Source organism: Ornithodoros turicata, chromosome 10 (assembly GCF_037126465.1).
Source record: "Ornithodoros turicata isolate Travis chromosome 10, ASM3712646v1, whole genome shotgun sequence".
Classification (NCBI taxonomy): domain Eukaryota; kingdom Metazoa; phylum Arthropoda; class Arachnida; order Ixodida; family Argasidae; genus Ornithodoros; species Ornithodoros turicata.
This window is the reverse complement of record NC_088210.1, coordinates 8,557,671-8,581,696: the sequence shown is the minus strand read 5'-3', so window position 1 is coordinate 8,581,696 and position 24,026 is coordinate 8,557,671. Positions and strand designations below refer to the sequence as shown.

Genomic DNA, 24,026 nt, shown 5'->3' with positions numbered 1-24,026 from the left:
GTCAACGAGGATCTCAGGCACAAGCGTGCGCGTTACCGGGTGCAGTACCGCTAGTACAGCGCCTGCTCGCCCGTGCTGTGTGGCGCTCTCCGCGGCTCCAAAGCGAAACTTCGCTGACAGTAGAATTTGGGTGCTGGCGGCAGGTCGGAGAAGAAGCGACGCGCGCAAGTGGCCGTGGTTGTTCCATCCAGCAACTTCCCACAGGTGATACACATTGTTCGAAACAGCCAACACACGTGGCATCCCACTGTAACATGCACTGCAGCTGAGCAACTCATCTTTCTACTTGCTGCAAACAGATGCCATCTTGCAAACGATGTCAATGCCAATCGCTCGGACCAACTCAGAGCGTGGTTGTTTGAGAGAAATCACGAGTCCTATAACGAGTCCTATAACAAATGCGCGTGCGCGACATTCGGATCAGACGTTTCATTCGGGCTAAAATGTCGCTGGTTCCTCTGATGACAACGGAAATGCGGCAGTTCAAGTAAAAACACAATGTTTGATAGGAACCCAGGTAACACATAGTGCACTAGTAAACGTCTAAAAATGGGATAACTTGAGTCTTTGGGGATACCGATAAATTTAGATGTCTAGAAGCCGTCCATAACGCTACCGATTATTTAGACGTCTAAAAGGGGTGGTCTACATAGCCGGAGACATAGCCGAGATATTTCGCTGTAGACGTCTACTGTTGGACGTCTAAAAGCGTGTCATAAGTTGGTCACATTTAGACTTGCATCACAAATTTATGCAACTATTTTCACAGGAGCTATAACATGGCGTTGCCTTGTGCTCTGCGAAAAATTATCAAAGTAGTTCTTTTTTGCTGCTGTCACGACAGAGTGACTACAATCCGTGTGCCTTGAAACAGTGAGGTTCAACGTGATTAAATTCAACTTTTATCTGCACCGACCCCATGAACAACCTAGACTGAATGAATGGAAGATCATTGCAAGCAGGCAAAAGAAAATACGACTGCACGAGAGTGCTGCAGTGAGACGAAAATAGGTGCGAAGCCCTCGGCCACGACCTACTAGATTATAACGATCATGTCGTAGGCACCCCTTCCCTGCGCCGCATTGTCCGGTCAGAATTCAAATTTCCATCGTCCAATCGTGGTGTGCCGATGAGTAGCGCCCCTAGCGGGTCGTGCGGACGGGCTGCTCATAGGGGTTGCTGATTATGACATGGTCGTTATAATCTAGTAGGTCGTGGCCATGCCCTCGGCGCGCCAGTTTGGAAAGGCGTCGCCAGAGTGCCACCGCGCAACGGTCAGCGTTCAAACGTGTTCGCTCGCGCTCGGTTTGTTGCTGGGAGCTCACGCCATGCTACAACAGCTCCCCATAGAGCCAACAGAGCCCATAGTTAAAGATAATTCACACAACACTGGGCACACGACCAGTGAGGGTGCAACGTTGTAGAAATTATGCAATGCCAGTCGGCCAATGAGGAGCCTTAACTTTAGCTGACCTTTCGGCCGGTTCTGGCTACCATCGACTTCTACCGGATTTCACGCCTACCGTCGTTACCTGATCTTCAAAAGAACTGAAGCTTCTTTTGGCTAAAAGAAATCTTTATTTGACACAAAACACTGATTCAGAGATCTGACACATGGGTGCACTGTGAATACGAAGACAACTGCGTTGTTGACACACTGTAACCAAGTTCGAACTTGAAGCTAAACGAACACACCGTTCATTTCTTAATACTAAGGCAGCTTTATGAGTGCGTGCTATTTTATGGTGAGTATCATCTTTCGCTGCTTGCAGAGCGGAAAGCGCATTGTGGCACTTACAGAGGCGTATCTAGGGTGGGGCAGGTGGGGACACTTGCCCTGGGCGCCGTTTCATGTGGGGCGCCGATAGCGCTAACTAAGAAGGTAAAAATGGTGAGTGGGTGATCGTCTTCGCAGAGAGATTGACGAAAGATTCACCCGTTTGAGTGATACTGACGTCATGTTCGGATTCCTTCTCGATATCGAGGGTTTATGTTATGGCACAAACGCAGACAGTATGGAGGAGAAGTGTAGCTGCTTTGGTAGTTTTTACGACTGTGATGTTGATGGGGAGCAACTCTATGAAAAACAATTAGGTTGCAGAATGTTGCTGTGAAGATAACGAGTCCTGAGGGCCTTCTTGAATTTATTGTTCGGTGTGGAGACGAGAGCGTATTCCGCAATCTTCGTATCGCGATCCAGATGATGCTAACCCTAGCGGTTTCCATCGCCGGCTGTGAGAGGTCTTTCCGTAAATTAAAACATACTTTCATATTTGCGAGCTTCCATGGGTCAAAGAATGCTCTGCGATCTTGCTCTGCTGAGCATAGAGATACATGACACTGAAACAATGGATTTCGATTACATCAAAGACAGTCTGACAGCAGCCAAGTCTTGGAAAATAGTGTTGTAATTGTCCGATTTGACAATTGATTTTCTTTCTATGTGTTAGTTTTTGTGTGTGGTCTGGGTTAATAAAAACATCGACAACCCACGCAGTGTTTCTTGTTTATCGCGAACAACATCATAGGGATACACTGCGATAGCGGCAGAACTGCACAGCTTGCCATGGGCGCCGTCCTCTCTAGATACGCCACTGGGCACGTAATCCTGTCTTTGTTGTCAGCCCTCGAAATCCGACGGCGCCCGAGTGTGTTCTTCATATACCAACCGCTCCAACTCCATGAATCATTCCAGTTCGGAGTCGATAGACTGTTCATGGGATAATAGTCGTGTCCCGGAACAGTACAACAGGCGTAGAATTACATCGACGCATAAGTTATACCAGCGAACACATTTCTACAAACTCTGCCGACTAACACCACGGAACACAAGAGGACGCCGTGCCGGCCGACTTTATGATGAGCATCTTCTTTCGTTGCATGCAGAGCGGGAGGCGCTTGTGTGGCACGTAATTGTAATCCTGTCTTTGTTGCAAGCTCTCGAAATCTGACGGCGCCCGAACGCGTTCTTCACACTCCAACCGCTCCAACTCACGAAACATTCCAATTCTGTAATTGATAGACCGTTCGTGGGATAATAGTCGTTTCCAGGAACAACACAAGACGCGTAGAATCACAAACTGTTCTGCCGATTGACACCACCGAAACACGAAACACAAGGGGACGGACGCGGACGCCGTGTAAGCCCATACGTGCTATTTCGAAACTATGCTGAAACGGTTGCCGGGCCGCTGCACGCACATGCGCGCGTACAAAATGATATATCAAAAGATAGTCGACCAATCGGAGCGCGCACACAGTCTGGGACGATGGGCTTGCAACGTTGCAGATTGGCGCAGTGGTTCGATATTCTACGTAAACAACGAGATTTGGCCGAGGCAGACCAACAATTAGGGACGACACAGACAAGTAAGCCTCAAACGCCCAGAAATTAACGAAATGCAAACAACTCAGGGAAAAGAGGTGCTGACGCCAGGAATCGAACCTGGGTCTTCTGATGGGTCTTCAAAGGGAAACGGCGTGCTGGTGTGGTGTAGCGGTTAGCATATCTGACCGGAAATCAGAAGACCCAGGTTCGATTCCTGGCGTCAGCACCTCTTTTCCCTGAGTTGTTTGCATTTCGTTAATTTCTGGGCGTTTGAGGCTTACTTGTCTGTGTCGTCCCTAATTGTTGGTCTGCCTCGGCCAAATCTCGTTGTTTACGTCGTTTACAATCGCCCTGCCTCGTGTCTGAATGAGAGAGTGAGTGAGAAAGATGTAAGAGAGAATGGGAATAGCGTGGTTGGTTGTCCGTCCCCCCCGTACTTGAGAGGCGCTCAAAGGAAAACGGCGTGCTGGTGTGGTGTAGTGGTAGCATATCTGACCGGAAATCTGAAGACCCAGGTTCGATTCCTGGCGTCAGCACCTCTTTTCCCTGAGTTGTTTGCATTTCGATATTCTACATTCGCACCAGCTCCCGTGGCTCAGTGGTTAGCGTGCTGGCCATGTCACGTCGAGGCTGGGAGGTACCGGGTACCACCATGGTACGAGCATCCATGGTGTCTCTTTGAATTGTATAGACATACTGTGCATGAATCACACATACCTGCACGTGCATGTGAGGGGCATGTAACTGGATGAACCAATATATGGGCCACTAGTGCCAAAATTTAGGCATAAATTATGTATAATCTTATATTATGTATAATATGTAAGGGGGTGATACGACGACGATAAGAGTTGTGCATAGATGCACTGTTCAACCACCATTGTCGTTCAAAAAGGGAGGAATCGTTTCTGGAAGAAGGGTCATTACTTATTCATTACTTTTTCGAAGTTAGTAATGCGTTAACATTGCCATGACTTCCATCAAGTAATGTCATTGCTCTGGCATTACATTTATGTGTTTAGGGCATAAAGCTCAAGCGTGACGACATTCCGTTTACAAACATGTGATGTCATTAGAAGACCGGTTCGCGGTTATATTTTGCTCTGGTGGGCAACAAAGCGGTAAAAACGCGTCGCTGACAAGCCAGTAGAACTGATAGTGCCCACCAGCATCTTTTGCGCGGCAGCGTTACGTAATCAATGACGTAGGAGCTCGGGTCGCCTACCTGAATACTCCCCAAATCGGTGCCACTAAACCCGTGCAGAAACGAGGCTGATATGCAAAAACTATGGATAAGATTTATTGCAAGGTAGCGGTAGTTGATGTTCAAAGTTGTCAACTGCTAGCCTTGCCGGCGATCAGGACATCTTTTGCTATACCGAACTCTCGTTCAGCGTGAGCCGATGACGGAATTCCCGTATTGTACTGCATGAAAGAAGTCTCTTGACTGTCGGGAACCAAGGCAAACTAACACGGTACAAGAACAAAGCAGCAAATGAACTTGTCCCTCGTTAGCCGAATAGAGGCTGGTTTATGTTTCGTTGATTCTATTTTAGCCCGAATTCGTACAGGAGAAAGGAGATGATATACAACACACTGCCGAATGTTGACCTCTTGTATAATTCCCCAGGCTGCGCCTTTCCCCGTCTAGGTTGAACAATGCTCATTGTTAAACATGGGTTGGAAAGATTTGGATGTCATGTTCCTAACCTTCACGTGGCGGAATGTTCATTGGACGAAAGTAAGGAGTATCACCCACTCAGTCAAGATGCAATACATTACAATTACTTACTGGCAAAATGTAATTCAGTACCATTTCTCACTACTGAAAACTAATGCATTACCGGTAAATTACCATAGGTGGGTGTTAATGCATTACTCCTCATCTCTCGTCATGCTTCTCAAATATTGCACTGCCCTTCTGCAGAATGAGTGCGACAAGAGTGATTATTTATTTTCCTCTGACTGAGCTATTTCGTTTTGATTTCAGCTCGCTTTCAAGTATAAACGACACCTAGGGTGCGATATAAAGTTGAAAACCAGCGGAACACATGTGGTATGTGTACTTTTTCTTTTTTTCATTTATCTTTCAAGACACATTTCACCGTCTTACATTCTACCCATTTTAGGTCAGTGACCTAGAAGCGCTGAGGTATGTGCCTCAAGGGCAACCAGAGCTTGATCCCGACAGCAATGGTGGTTCCAGTGTCGACTGGACTCAGCTACAAAGTCTGCGACACATCGTGGAAAACAACACGGCTGCGAGAGCCGCTGACATCATTGTAGTTATGATTCCGTGAGTTCTGTTCTTTTTGTGTGTGTTTTTTGTTTTTAACGCGTTACATTACGAGTCTCAAAATGGGAAAAGCTGTATGTTTGTGTATGTGTATCCGTGTGTGATACGGTGAAGCCTCATACAGGCATGTAGAAGGGATATAAGAGGGTAAATGTAAATAGAACTAAATGATTTGAAATTGGGGTAGTTGAAGTTAATTAAGAGTAATTGAAGGTAGTTAGGGGTAATTAGAGGCAATTAAAGCAAGAACGTTGAGTTTGAAGGCCCTCACTGTAAGATGTATGTCATTAAGAGAAAGATTACATAAAAAATACTGAAGGTGACCGCAGGTTACCGGCGGTAATTAAAAGTAAGTAACGTGGATTTAATGGGAATTGAGTGTAATTAAGGCCAGTAAACGTAATTCAAGGGTACTGAACGAAATCAACATGACCTCATTTAACCTGTGGTCACGTTGGACACCTTGGACACACTGGAAACTGGAGCACGAATCCCTCATGGCAGCCCTCTCCAGAGTGTAACAAGTCATTGTCAAAATTTAAAAAGCAAGATACTCGATCAATTGTGCTCCAACAGGAATTTTAATCCATGAAACAAGATTTCTGAGAGCACATAGCTTTTTACATAGACGGCTCTAAAACACAAACCGGAGTCTCGTGCGCCACGGTGACCGACACATGTACGAAGTCGCATCGCTTAGCGAACATTCTTTCTATCTTCAGCGCTCAAGTATATGGTGTAATTCTAGCCTTAAACCACATCATACAAAGTGACATCAAATCATCAGTTGTATACGTGGACTCCCTCAGCTATTTGCAAGCGATATGTAGCCTGCATGCACAACAAAAAAGAAAAAGAAAGAAAAAAAACTTGTCCAACGTGCACAATGTCTTGCATTCAGAGCTAGCAATAAACGTCTTTCCATAATGTTCACCTGTACACTCTCAGAACAAAGGGTGTGAAAAGGTGGTAACTTCTATAGTTACCACCTGGGTCAACATAGCGTCTCATACAGGGTGTAAAAAGGCGGTAAAAGCAATTATCATATGTCCAACTTGCTACTAAAAGGCGTACGCCCCTCTCACTCACCGAATCAGAAGTGGTAACCCTATCATTCGTGGGAGAGAGTGAGGTAGCAGCTAGAACTTTGGAACCTTTTAGGCACAACATATGCGACAAATATTACCTCCTGAAAGGTACAACTGCTCTGCCCTTTTTTCTGAGAGTGTTAGTGCCGAGCCATGTTGGCATCATTGGCAGTGAACGCGCAGATGCTGCTCTTTGTGGTGACTCAACTCCTTTTGAGGTTCCTTATCAAGACCTTAAAAAGTGCCTCAAAAAGAAAATCAACGGAGCATGGCAACGAGGCTAGGACTTTCTGGAAATGAACAACCTACATCTCGTTAAGGGTAACATATGCAGCTCCACTTTCTCTTTCAAGAACCGTTCAAAATACAGAAACCGACACTGAAGATTTTTGTTTAAGTTTAATTTGTACAAGCTTTCGCGTGGAGGTCCACGCTTCCTCAGGTACAAAGTGAAGTGGTGACACACATAAGTATATATAGTATAGACATATACACGACTAAACATACTGCTGTACAAAGAAAGGGAAGGGGAAGGAGATATGGTGCCACATGTCTGTGTACAATGAATAGCTGGGCAGACGGATAAGTGATCTCTAACCGTTTAAGAACAGTAAAAGGTGTTATTGTGAACAAAAAGGCTCGCCAACCCAGTTTCGCGGAAGGGGGGGTCAGGAGTATGGGAAACGAGTGGCCCAGAATGGACAAAGGGGAAGGTTACGGATTATCTAACGGAGTGCCAGACGATGACTGAAGCGAAGATTCAAGAATTGTGCACAAATAAATATAGATATATAACTATTAAATTTACATAAGCGAATATAACGAGCCAGGACTAAGATTCAGACCATTTGATGTGAGACACTTGAATTGCGAAATTAAGTAGGACTCCCTATTCTTACGTTTAATGTCGGTGCGGAACCCAGATTCTAACAATATAATTTTCAAATCAGTTTCAAAATCGTGATTAGGTATTGAAATGAATGGCGACAGGAGTTTGGCGGGCATTTAGGATATCAAATTTGTGGCCGTAAAATCTTTTTCTCATTGTGTTGGAGGTTTCACCGATGTATTGTGAATTGCACTTGCAGCAGAATATCAAGTAACAAATATTGGGTGAATTACAGTGGAGTGAATGACGAATTTTCAAACAGAAGTCACCCAAAGTGCTACGGGCAATGGTGGACGGCGCGATAAATTTACAGGTCTGGCACCGTGTACTACCACAGGGATAGGCTAGATGATTTGGCAACAGAGTCATGGATGAGTTCAAATGGGTAATTCCTTTTTTGGAAATCAGATACCATTTGCTGAATATGTTTTACAAAATCAGTCTGATCTGAGCAGATTCGTTTTAGGCGCAAGAACTGACCATATGGAATACTCCTTTTCTGGTGATTAGGATGATAGCTTTCATAGTGGAGATATTGGCGCTTGTCCGTTGGTTTCTTGTATAGTTCAGTGGTCAGCCTACCAGATTTACATGACACTGTCACATCAAGGAAGTTGATGGATGACCTTGAATAGTTCCAGGTAAATTTAATTTTGCTATGCAGAGAATTGAAGTGATCAAAAAATGACTGTAGAGATGCCAGACCAGAGGACAAAAATGTCGTCGATGAACCTGAGATATATATCATCGACGACATTTTTTGTCCTCTGGTCTGGTGATGAGGCATCTCTACAGTCATTTTTTGATCACTTCAATTCTCTGCATAGCAAAATTAAATTTACCTGTAACTATTCAAGGTAAAAACATGACACTGTCACATCAACTTCCTTGATGTGACAGTGTCATGTAAATCTGGTAGGCTGACCACTGAACTATACAAGAAACCAACGGACAAGCGCCAATATCTCCACTATGAAAGCTATCATCCTAATCACCAGAAAAGGAGTATTCCATATGGTCAGTTCTTGCGCCTGAAACGAATCTGCTCAGATCAGACTGATTTTGTAAAACATGCTCAGCAAATGGTATCTGATTTCCAAAAAAGGAATTACCCATTTGAACTCATCCATGACTCTGTTGCCAAATCATCTAGCCTGGTGAGGGATCCGGACAAAATGTCCCCGGACAAAACGTCCCCGGACGAAATGTCCCCGGACGAAATGTCCCCGGACAAATGGTCCCCGGACGAAATCTCCCCGGACAAAACGTCCCCGAAAATGTCCCCAGATGCCGTCCGGTTGCACAGCCGTTGGTACCTCAAATGTGACAAATGTTTTTCATGCTATCATGTGCAGGGTTGATTGATTTAAATCAGTCAGATTTAAATCACCGATTTTAATCGCGATTTAAGTAATCAATATTTAAATCACCTCCCTTATGTTATGTTTGAATTCGAATAGTAAATTAAAACTGGAGACACTGGGGAAGATGAGACTGAGCCTGGAAATGAACCACAGCCTGAAATATATTATACTTCAGTAACTTTTAGCGCAAACAGCGTCACGTGACCCCTTCAGTGGCTCTCCGGCACACTGGCAAACAATTTGGTTACACATGGCGGGTGGTCATTCCACGAGCGTAAAACTTTTCCAGTTATTTCTTTTTCCTATTACTATTCGGTGTAATTCATAATATATAGTTTTCAAATAGATCTCCATTTGCATTAGCTAGTAACTGTTAGCCGCACTGTTAGAAGTCTAGACGCCCTTGTTTGTATGTGCTCAAAAAGTGATTTCGCTACTACGAGGTGGCACACGGAAGCCATGAGGTGAAGATCTGTCTTAGAAGACAAAAATCAACTCAGTGATTTAATCAATATTCATCATATTTAAATGAAAAAAATCTGAATAATTTGATTTTTTTAATCCGCCGAACAAGAATCCAGTTGAGGACTGGCAGACGGCTGAGTGACGGCAGCTGGGGACATTTTGTCCGGGGCCTTTTTGGGGGACATTTCGTCCGGGGACATTTTGTCCTACACCCCATCTAGCCTATCCAGGGAGTCCTTATTCACCCCGAAACGCAAAGAAGACTTAAGTAATGTAGTTTTATCCACTACATATCATAAATCACTTGTCAATACCAATTCCATTCTTAGACGCCACCTCAATATATTACATGCTGACGAGCAATTAAAAGAATTTTTTCCGACTCCCCCATTAGTAGCATTCCGTAGATCCAAAAATTTGCGCGACATCCTCACGTCATCATGCATCATGAAGCGCTCGCCGGGTTGTTATCCCTGTGGTAGTACACGGTGCCAGACCTGTAAATTTATCGCGCCGTCCACCATTGCCCGTAGCACTTTGGGTGACTTCTGTTTGAAAATTTGTCATTCACTCCACTGTAATTCACCCAATATTTGTTACTTGATATTCTGCTGCAAGTGCAATTCACAATACATCGGTGAAACCTCCAACACAATGAGAAAAAGATTTTACGGCCACAAATTTGATATCCTAAATGACGGCCAAACTCCTGTCGCCATTCATTACAATCAACCTAATCACGATTTTGAAACTGATTTGAAAATTATATTGTTAGAATCTGGGTTCCGCACCGACATTAAACGTAAGAATAGGGAGTCCTACTTAATTTCGCAATTCAAGTGTCTCACACCAAATGGTCTGAATCTTAGTCCTGGCTCGTTATATTCGCTTATGTAAATTTAATAGTTATATATCTATATTTATTTGTGCACAATTCTTGAATCTTCGCTTCAGTCATCGTCTGGCACTCCGTTAGATAATCCGTAACCTTCCCCTTTGTCCATTCTGGGCCACTCGTTTCCCATACTCCTGACCCCCCCTTCCGCGAAACTGGGTTGGCGAGCCTTTTTGTTCACAATAACACCTTTTACTGTTCTTAAACGGTTAGAGGTCACTTATCCGTCTGCCCAGCTATTCATTGTACACAGACATGTGGCACCATATCTCCTTCCCCTTCCCTTTCTTTGTACAACAGTATGTTTAGTCGTGTATATGTCTATACTATATATACTTATGTGTGTCACCACTTCACTTTGTACCTGAGGAAGCGTGGACCTCCACGCGAAAGCTTGTACAAATTAAACTTAAACAAAAATCTTCAGTGTCGGTTTCTGTATTTTGTTTATGTGATCTACAGGACTTGACTCCCCTCTTCGTATACGCTTCAAGAACCGTTCATGTGAAGTAATTTTCAGCCGACTCCCCCCCCAGGATAGGACAAACACACACTTCACACATGGTTTTCTGCTACGCAGGGAAGAGGCACCCCAGTGAATATGCTGCCGGGTGCAACTCTCTGTTCTAAATATCTATCACACGAACCTCATCGTCGTCATTATTTTCATGAATTTTACGGAGATCACACCAGTGACGGCCGGGAGTTTGGGGGCGGGCGCCCCCCCCCCCCCCCAAAGCATACACTCTTAAAAATGAATTTCACCGCATAGCACGCTCCTAGCCAACCATCATCTCGAATGATATCGTTATGTGCCCTGATTTGTTGAAAACGGGAGGCGTACGCCTTTTTTGTGACACTTATGCTGTTCATAATTGTCACAGAAAAGGCGTACGCCTCCCGCTTTCAACAAATCAGGGCTGATAACGACATCATTCGAGATGATGGTTGACTAGGAGCGTGCTATGCAGTGAAGTTCATTTTTAAGAGTGTAGCCTGGTCCAGTTTTCGTCTCTTTCCCTGTGACACTGTCAAGGAGAGCGAAGAGGATGCACCCTCAAACTTGTTACTCATAAGACCTAAAATGGATTACCAGTGATAGGATTTCGTGTGAGAAAAGGTTGAGCCCGTGTCCAGAACCCCTCCCCTCTCGCACCCAAATGCACAGCGAATGGCTAAGTGCTCGCTGACGTCCCCCCCCCCCCCAAAGTACTTCGCTGGGACCGCCCCTGGATCACGCGCCACTACATCCGGCCCTACATTTTACGTTTTTTAATCTAATCATTTGAAATCACATTGTTTTGCTCTAATTTGTTACATTCAGTACCACAGCCTTGGCGGTCTATGGTCGTTGATGCTTTTGCGCCAGAAAAATTCAACCATCATCATCATCAACATATAGTAATTCAGACCCGCCACAATCGAACAGCGTCTCCTGCCACTGATCGGGACCGTTTCTGATGGCACTGAAGGCACCAATATTAGAAATAGCTAGGCCATGTAAGCTTGCCCAGAAATTTTGGTAGGATGGTAGTAATATCAATTAAGTCGGTATCAGACGCAGGGTCAGGGTTCACACTAAAGTTGTTTGTACCCTTTTCAGTGTACACTCTTAAAAATGAACTTCACCACATAGCACGCTCCTAGCCAACCGTCACCCCGAATGACAACGTTCTCGCCCTAGATTTGTTGAAAACGGGAGGAGGAGCCTATTTTGTGCCATTATGCACGGCACAAAATAGGCTCCTCCTCCCGTTTTCAACAAATCAGGGGCGAGAACGTTGTCATTCGGGATGGTGGTTGGCTAGAAGCGTGCTATGTGGTGAAGTTCATTTTTAAGAGTGTAGGGTTGGTGTAACGTGTAACATCTCTCGCACCCCTTTTAGTGCAAAAGTTTGCAGGCGTAATGAAATACACCTACCTCTCAGGGTGCATTTCAAACACACACACACACACATACACGCCTCTGAAAGGGTGTAACATCTACTTAGCGGATGTGCGGCTTGTTGGTCTACACTGGTACACTCTTAAAAATGAACTTCACCTCATAGCACGCTCCTAGCCAACCATCATCTCGAATGATATCGTTATCTGCCCTGATTTGTTGGAAACGGGGGGCGTACGCCATTTCTGTGACACTTATGCTGTTCATAATTGTCACAAAAAAGGCGTACGCCTCCCGTTTTCAACAAATCAGGACAGATAACGATATCATTTGAAATGATGGTTGGCTAGGAGCGTGCTATGTGGTGAAGTTCATTTTTAAGAGTGTAATTGGACGATACCCTATAACTGAAACTGATTCAATTTTTGGTGTGGCGTAACGTGTGCAGATTTGGTTTATTATATATATATATGTTTATTATATAAAAACGTAGTGAAAAGTTAGCCACTGCTACGGCGGCTTGCTGTTCCCAGGAAAGAAAGGAAAAAGGAAGAGAGGCAAATAAAAAGAAAAAATGAAACGAAAACAAAGAAAAAGAAAAACAAACAGAAGGGAAAACAAACAAAGAGAAGACAAAACAAGGGGAAGACAAACGAAAGGTAAACAAAGGGAAAACGAACACGAAATTGGTCACAGTTCTCTCAGAAGGCCACTGATCCGTAGAAACTGAACAAGTGCCTTTGTCGCCCGACTATATTGTGTGGGGCCTAGCAGCGTAGCTATAGGGAAAAGTCCGGAATCCTCAGACGAATGATGCGCAACCGTAGGACAAGACGATGTTGGCGGTAACGGGCGCCGTGGAGCAGCAAGTGCGAGATATCTCCTTCGAGATGACAGGTGGGGCACTTGGGTGACGAAAGGTGGCCCATCTTAAAAAGGAGCAGTGGAGTACGCGCCACATTGAGTCGAGGCCTGTGGAGCAAGTACTCTTCCTCCCTGGGACAGCGGCCTACTAGTGTGTGGGTCATCGTAGGGTCAATCGAGCGGAGAAAAGGGTTCGTCCTGGCACCGTCTTGAAAGAAGGCCTGAGAGCTATTTCTGCAGTAGCGGTGAATGGCTAGCCGGCTAGCAGACGGTTTAAGCAATGCAGAAGTGACAGACCCAGTTGCACGAGCAGCCCTGGCCGCAGAATCGGCAAGGGCGTTCCCCGAGATGCCAACGTGGACCGTAATCCACTGGAACCACACACTGTGACCTAGAGACGACAGTGTGGCGTGCAGTCAAAGGATCTCTGTGTAGATATCCTTGATAACTTTGGGCGAATACGACGCCAGGGCTTCCAAAGCTCACTTACTATCCGAAAGAATAGTCCACGCTCTTGGTGTCATCGAAGAGATGTACCGCCTCTGTTGTCTCGCGACGTAAACACCCAATTATTTATTTATAGATGTACCGCAGAGTAGATACGATAGCAAAGGCTTCTGCTTCGGTTAATGCCAGCGCGGGCAGCAGCTTGAAACCGCACTGGTATGCCTCCTCCGGAATGTAAAATACAGATGATGATCCATCGGACGCCACCGAGCCGTCAGTGAAAACTCCCATTCGGTTTGAGTGCACGGAGTGGAGATGTTGCAGCGTTAGTTGGCATGCCACAACAGCTGGGACATAGCTCTTTTTCAGAAGACCAGGGACGGATGTGTGCACAGGGGGAGACTTAAGGTCCACAGCGGCTTCGTATAGGAGACCAAGGTATGCGACGGTGGGATCTGTCCTTGTAGGCGCAGAATAGCTTGGCCGTACGCAGAAGCAGGGCAATGCTGCGTAATATCACGAAGGTGGTGACATGGGTGCCGTACAAGACAAGTGTATGACAAGTGTACAAGACAAGACACGTGTATCTTTGGAGAGTTGCCGTGTCCCGGATGGTAAGTACGGAAGGAACTCGCGCTAGCAGAGAAAGTTTCAGTGGTCTTCGGAACTCCCAAGCAAGTGCGCAAGCTACGAGCTTGAAGATTGAAGAAGCAGTTGCCGTTCCTTGAAGGGGGAAATACCGTGCAACACAGGCAAGCAGTAGCGTAAAGTCCTCATAATGAGAGAGATGTGTACTTGGAGGAGGCCGGTGCAGGAAGGACCCCAAGAGGACCCACAGAGGCGGCGCAGCACGTTAATATAAGAGCCTGTGGTGGCACAGAGGGCAGTAATCTGTCGGGACCATGTTAGACCCCGATCAATGATGACGCCAAGGTATTGCACCAGGGAACAAACGGCAGTCTTGTCCAGAGAGGGCTCCTGCGAAGAGCCCATGACAACCACGATAGCACAAGCCGATGAATCCGCCGAGCGGCATGGCGGTCCCTGTCCCTGTGGTGAGCATGGCACAGCGTCTGCTCGATCGACGTAAGCTTCTTGATTGCATCGTTTTTTATTTGTGGGATGATCTGCCTGATGTCAAAACCCGCTATTGATACCACTTGTGCAGTTAGAATTCGTGCAATTATGCTGTCGCGTTCTGGCCAGCGACAAACCGGCGAATAACACAATGAATGTCACGTATCGTCAACCGAACTGTGCTACGCCTACATAAGAAATATATTTTTATTCGCATTGTAGGTAGCTTTGATAAAGTAAGTCAATTCATTGCTTAATTGAAGACTTCACTCTCTTATCGTTACGGCCCACCACCGCTGCATCTCTTGCTGCTTGCATGCACTTGCGCATACCTTACTCTCGAATGCCTGGCGTTTGACGTTACAGGAACAGTAATCACAGTTCTTGGTATTATAATCGGGCGAACGAGTTGTGTTTGGTAACGCCATGTTATCGTATACACATTGTAGGAACATACGTAAGAATTAGGCTTGAATGCTAACTTTAATGCAGATTTGCCATGAACGTATCTGCGGAAAGTTTCCACTGTCTAGAGAGCAAGCACCAGATACAAGAACAAGCAATATACTTACATGAGGGCATGAGAGCTCAAGAGTAGCACAAAATGAAAGGAAGGAAAAAGAAATGAAAAAAAAAAAAACTGCACAGTACAATGACACCGTGCGAGTGTAATTGTCAGGGATATCTTCGCACCTTATTTCGGCTGGTTTACTAGTTCAATGCAGCCATACACAGACACATTAATCAACCACACACAAAAAAAAAGAGAGAAAAAGGAAGCAAAAATTAAGATGATGAGTTGCTAGTATACGTCATCCACACTATTATTGCATCTGGATCTACGTGCTGGTTTCAGGAGCCAAGTTACTTCTTGTACAGCTCCGGTCAACCTTAATAATAACACTGGAAAAATGTGGTCTCGTTCCCGAGCGCGATTACAGCAACCCTTGGGGCCATGAAGAAATCTTAATTGAACAACATTATTCTGTCAGTTTAACACCAGGATTTTTTTCACTTAACATTCCTCCAGTGCTCCAAGGGTGGCTGTTATCGCGCTGGAAAATGAGACAGAATTTTTACCAGTGTTATTATTAAGGTTGACCGGAGCTGTACCAATGCACATCTCTACACATTCCAGAGGTACTGTAATTTTACACATAACATTGAATAGACCATGTTGATACCAAGTCGAGAAGAGACGTGACTTGTTACGACGATGCTTATTTCCCGAATGAATAACGCTCGCGACTGATGATAGTCAAGATGTAATGTGCGAGACATGCGCTCAACCGTGTAGTACTCACGATGATCATGATATGCCAGTTGCATTAGCAACATACTGCGGACCGGCAACGTCATGCTGTTGTACCTCAAGTGGGTACAGCGGCCTGCTAGCGCGTCTAGTCACATGCTCAGTAGACGCTCGCACTGTATATGAGCGTACCGTCCCATCTTGTCGCTTATGTCTGGATTGAATGCAGACCAGAGGCCAGATCATCCTTGGCTTTCTTTCTTCTGAAATCACCACGTCTCCTGGCGACATAGTTTTTCCCCTGCCTTCTTTGCACTGGTTCGGTGAGCGGATCCATGAAGTAATGCCTCTGCCACCTTCGCCATGCTGCTTGGAGCAATGTTGCACGTTTCTGCCATGTGCGATGGATGGGTTCCTCTGTTGTCATCACTGGAGGCACTATGGTAAGGCGTCTCCCTGTGATGAACTCCGCTGGTGTTAGCGGAAGAATCTCATGTGGGTCATCGTACACGTAAGAAAGCGGTCGAGAATTAATGACGGCTTCCACCTCTGCTACGATTGACACCAGGTCTTCATACGTCAATGATTAGCTGCCGATGGTTTTCCTCAATGCCTGTTTCACGGACCTGATCAATCTTTCATAGAACCCACTCCACCACGGTGCATTTGTAGAAATGAACTTCCAGCTGACGCTGTTGGTCCCAAGCCAATTCAGCACTTAATCGTCTGGTATATGTAACCATAATGCAGCAAGCTCCTTGTTGGATCTTTTGAAGGTGGGTGCGTTGTGGTTACATATCACTCTAGGCATCCCTCGCCATGCGAAGAATCTTCGTAGTACGTGGACGAAGCTTGCTACCGACATGTCGCGGGAAACTTCTAGTTGGACAGCCCTTACGACAGCACAAGTGAGCATGGCGATGTACATTTTTACGTTGCGTTGATGACTGTGCGTGTCTCTAACGTATAGCGATCCTGTAAAGTCCACTCCTACAACAGCAAATGGATGGCATTGTTGCACGTACTCTGTCAGCAGGAAGTGATGGCGTGTTCTCAGACGTTTTTGCCTGGTCTTCTGAAAACGGTGCACCTATGAAGAATGTTCTTCACCACCTGCCTCCCTCGAACTATCCAATAGTTTTCCCTGAGCTTTGCAAGAATGTCTGCTACTCATCCATGCATGACCCTTGGGTGAGCTTGCTCGACGAGTATTGAGACGTAGTGAGAATCTCGTGGCATGGTTATGGGGTGCTTTTTATCGAACGTAAGATTTGCCATCTATAACCTCCCTTCAATCCTCATTATGCCGTTCTCATCAAGAAATGGTCTGTAATTCTGCATCAAGTGTCGTTTTTTTTTAGTGATTTCACGGCCTTCAGGGTTTGGTATTCGCCAGGGAAAGCTGTGACTTGTACATGTCGGAGCCAATAGTTCTTAATCTCTTCCGTTCGAAGTGGTTCACCGATAGAAGCCCCTTTACAGTTTCCACAAAATCGCTTTATCCACGCTGTTACTCTGTGGAGTCTATTTAGTGAGCTGAAGTTCGTGCGGCAAGTAATTTCTTCCGCTGACGCTGTCGTTGTTGCTAGTGTTGTTTGGTCATGTTTCGTTTCGTCTTCGCGGCAGCTTGGTGCTTCGGAGGACTGTTCAGGCCATGGTTCTTCATCTGTGAGCCAATTGGGGCCGTTCTACCACTTGTCGCTGGTCGACAGTTTAGTCAGTCGAAGGCCTCGAGTGAGCATGTCCGCGAAGTTTTCAGTCCCAGGACAGTGCCTCCATTGTGTTGGCTTCCTACAGTTCTTAACTTCGTTAACTCTCCTTCGAACGTACTCCTTCCAATTCTCGCTCTTACCGTATAGCCAATACAGTACGATTGTCGTGTCAGTCCAGAAGAAACTTGTTTGATGCCTGGGAATGCGTCCATCAACATTCTTGATACTTTCACAGCTACAACAGCGACTTGGAGTTCCAACCTTGGAAGCGTCTGCTCCTTGACTAGTGCTCCCCTGGACTTTGCCAGCACTATCTTTGAAGAAGCAGAGTTCGATGTTTTAACAACCAGGTACGCAACGGCGCCATACGCGTTACAACTTGCGTCACAGAAAACATGCAACGATACATTCGTCGTCCACATGCCGTAGTACCTGTTGACCTTGATCTTAGTTAGGTACTGCAAGTCTTCATACCACCTTTCCCAACTCTCCTGTAGGTCCGCCGGAATAGGTTGATCCCAAGTAGAGTTGTCAATCGGGATATCCCGAATCCCGAAATCCCGGGACCCCGACCATTTTTTGACGTCCCAAAGTCCCTGGATTTCTTCCGGAAAATCCCGGAATTTCGTGAGAACAGATATGACAGGAAAATCAAGCACCTGCATGTCATCAGCCGCAGACTCACTCCTTCGTGAGGACATGACACTTTTTATGACCAGAGGTGGCTGACAACCGCTGCCTCCACATGCGTACAGATATTTGCTGACTGTCGTTTCTTCTGGCGTAGAAGCTGAACTGACATTCAGTTCAGAAGCCAGTATTTGCACAAAAGTTCGCTCCCAACTGGGGGACACCACCCTCGACTCTCTGTGCTTACCCAGGTCGTGTGTTAATCATTGTGCAAGGTTGTACGCACGCGGCGACGGTGCTGTAAACCATTTAGTGTTTCGTTTCTTTCCATTCGTTTCTTTCTTTTTTGTGTAGGTTCCTGTTCTTCATTCAAGTGGAATGTTACACCGTTTGAGGAAATTATAAAGTAATACTTCCTGTTATGCTTCGACTGTAGCGGGACTGGCCTTCTTTTCACGCGCAACAGTTAAACGCAGTAAAATAAAAAAAGAAGTGGTATATCATAGCAAAATAAATAAATAAATAAAATGGAACTATTTCGCTGTCACTATTTTACCAATGTGATTACACTGCGAATTTTTGAGTGTTTTCGTTCAGGAAAGGGTAGAATTGACAAAGCGCGCATGAACTGCGCAGAACACGCCGATATAAACACTTGAGGTAGATGGAATTGAAAGTAGAGTCCTATACACGGCCCGCGGTGTCCGCAGGTGACCCGCATTTTGTTGTGGTGTCTCGGGTCTAGGTCTTCGGTGTCGTGCAGGTGGCGAACCGTGTGCGGGCGGCATTGTTGACGGCAGCTGGTCGGGTGCGGTCGGCGCGTTTTACCAAAACACTATTAGGAAGTACACCGAGTTGCCCAATTTCTTACGCGTCTGTACTGTAGTGACTCGAAATATGACGTAAAACGTCGCTGACGAGGGCGGAACAAACGCTAAAACGCCCTTTGTGCTATTCTCGATCCATGTCGCGTTTCGTATCATCATTTCTCAAGTGATAAACCAACACACATTTGCTACTTTTTGCGCCCTACGCTGATGTCGTACAAGAAACCATGCACACAGACATATCTAATCATCAGAAAGAGACCAGGGAGTACTTTCAGTTGGGTGCGCGTGAGCTTTTCGGGGGGGGGGGGGAGGGGGGAATATGCGGATCGCGTGCGGATGCGGGTGTAATTTGTAATGGGAGGCGGGTTGGCGTGTCGGGTGCGAATTTGTACACGCGAGTACGGCTTGGATGCGGATCAAATAATTTTGACCCGTGCAGGACTTACTTCAAAGCACCACCTGAACTTGTCACAATCCCGAAACCCCGACTCGGGCCTGACAGCGAAAAATCCCGAATTCCCGGGACTGCAAAAATGGCTCGGGATTGACAACCCTAATCCAAAGTAAGACTTTGTTGCCACATTTTTTGCACGTAGATCCTTGCAGGAATCGTACACGGTGACATCAAACCTAACGGGTCATATATGCTTTGAGCCGTCTGCAACACCTTCCTCTTCGTCCATACAGCAGGCCCTCGACCTTGAAGAAGGTTGGTAGCATTGTAAAAGAGGGAGTCCTGTTCCGTATCCCACTTCATTCCCAGAACCTTTATCACGCGAGACTTCCTCCGGGTCTTGCAGGTACAAAGCGTTCAGCCGTGCTGAGTTGGAAGTCCACTTCCTCATGTCCATGCTTCCCTTCTGCATTATATTCTTCACCTCGTTGTACACGTTGATAGCGGCTTCCTCGCAGTCAGCACCAGATATAAAATCATCGACATACGTACAATCGTTCAAAAGTCTCGTTGTTTCCGGATACTCTGCTTCGGACTCTCCCAGCAGTTTCTTCAATGTCGCCGCGAACAGGAATGTGCTAAGACCAATCCCGAACGTGACTCTCGTCATTCTCCATATTTCCAACTTATCATCCACTCCAGTGGGCATAGCTTTATACCAAAGAAATCGCAACGCATCTCGGTCCCTTTTGTGGATGAGTATCTGGAGGAATCCCTTATCTATGTCGGCAGTAAAAGCAACAATATGCAGTCTAACTCTCAGTAGGAGAACGCTTACATTCGGGTTCAAAGTGGGTCCGATGTGAAGATTCTCGTTCATGCTGATCTCTTGAGTTTCATGAGCGGAAGCGTCAAACACGATACGAGATTTCCTTGTAATACAGTTTGTGCGAATGACCGCGTGGTGAGGTAAATAGTACACTGATGGTCTATCCACTTGATCATGATTGTGTTCGTTCTCTGGCACCTTTTCTTCGACGCCGTCAATTAGGTATTTGCGGATAGATCATACGTCTTGAGCAGGTCGGGCTTACGAAGTAAACGGCCCGTCAACTTTTAAGTCATTCCCATGCGTTTCGTTCATTTGTTCCAAGGTGTACGTCGTCTTATCAAGGTAGCCGTACTTCGTACCTTCCGTTGACGTTCCTGACTGTACTATTAAACGACACACACACACACACAAATAGAGATACGATGATGAGATGGGGCTGATGCCGGCCAGCAGGCTGGGCGCTGCCCCAGTGCCACTTGTACGTGATGGAGATGATGATGGATATGATAAGGGGTCCGGTAATCAAGCAGGGTGGAGAGGCCTGTTGATGACAGGAAGTCCCAAAGGTGACGCAGACCGTGGCGTGTATGAGCTGGACTGGACCATGGGCCCAGCACCTTGCCTATGGTAAATGGGCGATGATCGATAGCATGCAGTTCGTGCTGCAAGATCGCACGCTCCTGCTGGTAGTCCGGGCAGTCCATAAGTAGGTGGTGCAGGTCTGCACGCACACTGCATGCTGCACAAAGGTCCGAGGGCGCACGGTCAAGACGCTGCCTCATAACTGGTGTAAATGAAAATTCAGCCGCATGCGGTGAAGAAGGGATGCGTAGTGTCGCGGAAGGCGATGAGGAAGCGACAGTGAAAGAGAAGGATCCACTATTAAACGAGTTCAATACTTCACATGCGATTTTGTCGTCGTAATCGGTTTCGTCCTCTGGACCCCAAATGTTGTTAATGAATTGACTTTGCAGGCCTTGCAGGGGACAGAGCAGCTTTCCGCTGGGCTTGAGAATTCATCATATCGTTTACGACGCCATGCATAAACCATCCCAATTCGGTAGGGACGCAGACTAAATGATCATTACTTCTCCTGATGTCATCTTGCGCGAGTCTCCAGTACCAATCGGTCCCAATGAGAATGGAGATAGGAAGTTCTTGATCTGCAGTGGTGACATTCGAAGCTTCCTCAAGTAGGAAGGCGCCCTTGAGATGCTCTTGATCGATGACAGGAAGTACGTTGGCGCATATTTGCTGCGTTTGCAGGACGTCAATTTCTACAGCAGTGCCCTGTGTAGTTTGCAGCTTGTCCGAAGTTTTGCTCAATGCCTTGGTGACTGTTGCTCCACCGAACGACCCTATGCCGATTTTTTCGACTCCGTAGGAGTGGCATCCTAATTGCTTCGCGAGCTCTTCGGTGATGAAGCTGCGTTGGCTATACCGCTGTCAAACAGGACGCGTACCCAGCATGTGTTTTGAGGTCCCTTCGCGCATGCAATTGTTGTGCCTAGAATTATCTTTCTTGACTGTTTATAGGGAACTGCGGAGAGCCACATAAACATAGTCGTATAGTCACGGCACCAATTTCTGTTGACACCAAGTCGAGAAGAGACGTGACTTGTTACGACGACGTTTATTTCCCGAATGATGATAGTCAAGATGTGATGTGCGCGACATGCGCTCAACTGTGTATGATGATCATGATATTCCCGTTGCATTAGCAACAGACCATAATCTTATTGAATACACAGAGATAATAGAACTACCTCAGCCCCCATAATCCCTCACAATAGGTAAACAAGTACACCCCAAGATGGACAGAATACATGAGCAGTTGAGGTGTTTTGTGGTGAGTCTTACTTGCAATATGAGGTGAAAAAGGCTGCAACACCATCGTGCCACATGAACGTAACAGCTTCTTTGTACCAATGTGTGCTTTACAACCAACAACAACAATAAATAAGTGAATAATAATGAAAGGGGAAATTCGCCACTTAAGGTGCGGCCCACTACCCCAACGCACAATGGGGCAGGATGAGGTGTGTCCTGATGGTGAGGTGATGAACGATGCTAAATAGGGTCGACAGTCAGTGGAGTCAGTAAGACATCAGAACGGCAGGCAAAACCACAGCACACAAAAACACACACACAGCACACAGGTACGCAGGCAGATCATAGGGTAGAGAGGAGACCAGTGTCCCGGAGAAAAATCTTGAAATACTCTAGAACTTGGCGATGGTCAATATGGTTAGACCAAGGGCCCAGGATAGTTGCCAATGTGAAGGGTGCGGCCGTGATCGACTGCAGGCGACACTGTAGAGCTGCCCTTTGGGAGGTGTACAGATGGAAGTCGAGGAGCACATGCTTGGTATCCGCCAAAACAGCACAGCGAGAGCAGAGCATCGAGTCAGAGCTGCCGATCAGATGCTTGAAATGGGGGGTGAATGCAACCCCAAGACGAAGCCTGTGTATCAGGGACGCAAAATGGCGAGGCACACGAGAAGGCATGGTGAAGCCAAAGTCAGGATCCACTTCACGCATCAGAACTCTTGATGGAACGTCCCGAGACCATTGCGCATGTGCGAGAGGCCTCACCACATCATTTAGGAAGGTTCGCCTGTCGCCTTTGGGGAGGGTAATCCGCGCGCTTGATCGGGAATGATACGCAACTGCTGCAGCCTCGTCAGCCTCTTCATTGCCGCGGATGCCGCAGTGTGCAGGAACCCACTGGAAGTAGATAGAGTGCCCGCTGATCTCAAGACGGCTTAGTTCCTCCAGTATGTCCACCACCACAGGCGCAAGTGATCCACGAATACCCTATACCCTGTTCGCTATACACTGGAGAGATGCCTTGGAGTCGCATTATATCACCCAGCTGCTGATAGCGGCGGATGCAATCTGCTTGAGGAAGAACAAAGTGGCACGCAACTCTGCAGACGTGGATGAGGTGCGGTGCGAGAGACGGTATGCGAGGCACGACGACATAGTCGGGATTGTAAAGGCAGAAGTGGAGCAGTGTAAGTTGGTCGACCCTTCTGTGAATACTGCAGTGTGCGAATGGTAACGGCACTGCATCATGTCTAGCGCAAGTTGTTTCAACACGGGTGCTGCAACGTGATTCCTCTTGCTCTTGAGCCCAGGAATGGTAGTGGAGATCGAAGGTATCGAAAAGACCCATGAAAGGGACCTGGGGACGACTGGTCTTCCAACAAAAGCCCGTAGCAAGGGCTTTACAGCACCGATGCAGTGAGAAATGTTGCTCTGCCCCCGCCTTTTGAGCTTCGAAACCAAGGGGTGACGACGGTGTTCCGCGACGAGGCGTAGATAATGGCGCACAGTTTCTCTGAGACGTAAGACCTCTACTGGCAGCTCGCGGGCCTCTGCCACCACCATGCGCGTTTCAGCGGGGCGAGGTACACCGAGTCGGATCCTCAAGCTTCTGCACAACTGTCTTCTCAGCCGAGATGTCCATGTCAGCCTTGGTGAAGTAATGCTGAACAGCATCCAACGAGTTTTGAAGGCGGCGTTGAATCGCTGGCCTTGATATTTACCGGTGGTCCAAACGCACACATCGTCTGCATATACAGAGAGCTGAACTTTGCGATGAACGCAACGCTTGATATCCGCCATAACCAAATTGAAGAGGGTGGGGCTTAATACACTTCCTTGAGGAACGCCTTGTGTCAAAATTATTTTTTGCGTGTCACCATCCCGGGTGCGGACAAGAATGGTTCTGTAGGACAAGAAGTCAGCCATCCAGACAAAAAGCCTGCGAGAC

The 24,026-nt window shown here is 46.6% G+C and overlaps 2 protein-coding genes and 2 non-coding genes across 5 annotated transcripts in view; 3 read left to right on the top strand and 1 right to left on the bottom strand.

The window, feature by feature from the left end:
• Positions 1-24,026, bottom strand: part of LOC135370098 (COP9 signalosome complex subunit 7b-like) — a 337,544-nt gene that overhangs the window by 246,952 nt on the left and 66,566 nt on the right. The window lies entirely within an intron of this gene.
• Positions 1-24,026, top strand: part of LOC135370752 (uncharacterized) — a 97,632-nt gene that overhangs the window by 19,896 nt on the left and 53,710 nt on the right. For both annotated transcript variants that reach the window (XM_064604573.1, XM_064604572.1), the window contains exons 3-4: positions 5,319-5,384; positions 5,458-5,624. In XM_064604573.1, coding sequence (XP_064460643.1) covers positions 5,319-5,384; positions 5,458-5,624 — 233 coding nt within the window. The remainder of the gene's footprint in view (positions 1-5,318; positions 5,385-5,457; positions 5,625-24,026) is intronic.
• Trnas-gga (transfer RNA serine (anticodon GGA)) lies at positions 3,483-3,554 on the top strand. Its single transcript has one exon. It is a non-coding gene; the product is annotated as a tRNA-Ser (tRNA).
• Positions 3,794-3,864, top strand: Trnas-gga (transfer RNA serine (anticodon GGA)). The gene has a single exon. It is a non-coding gene; the product is annotated as a tRNA-Ser (tRNA).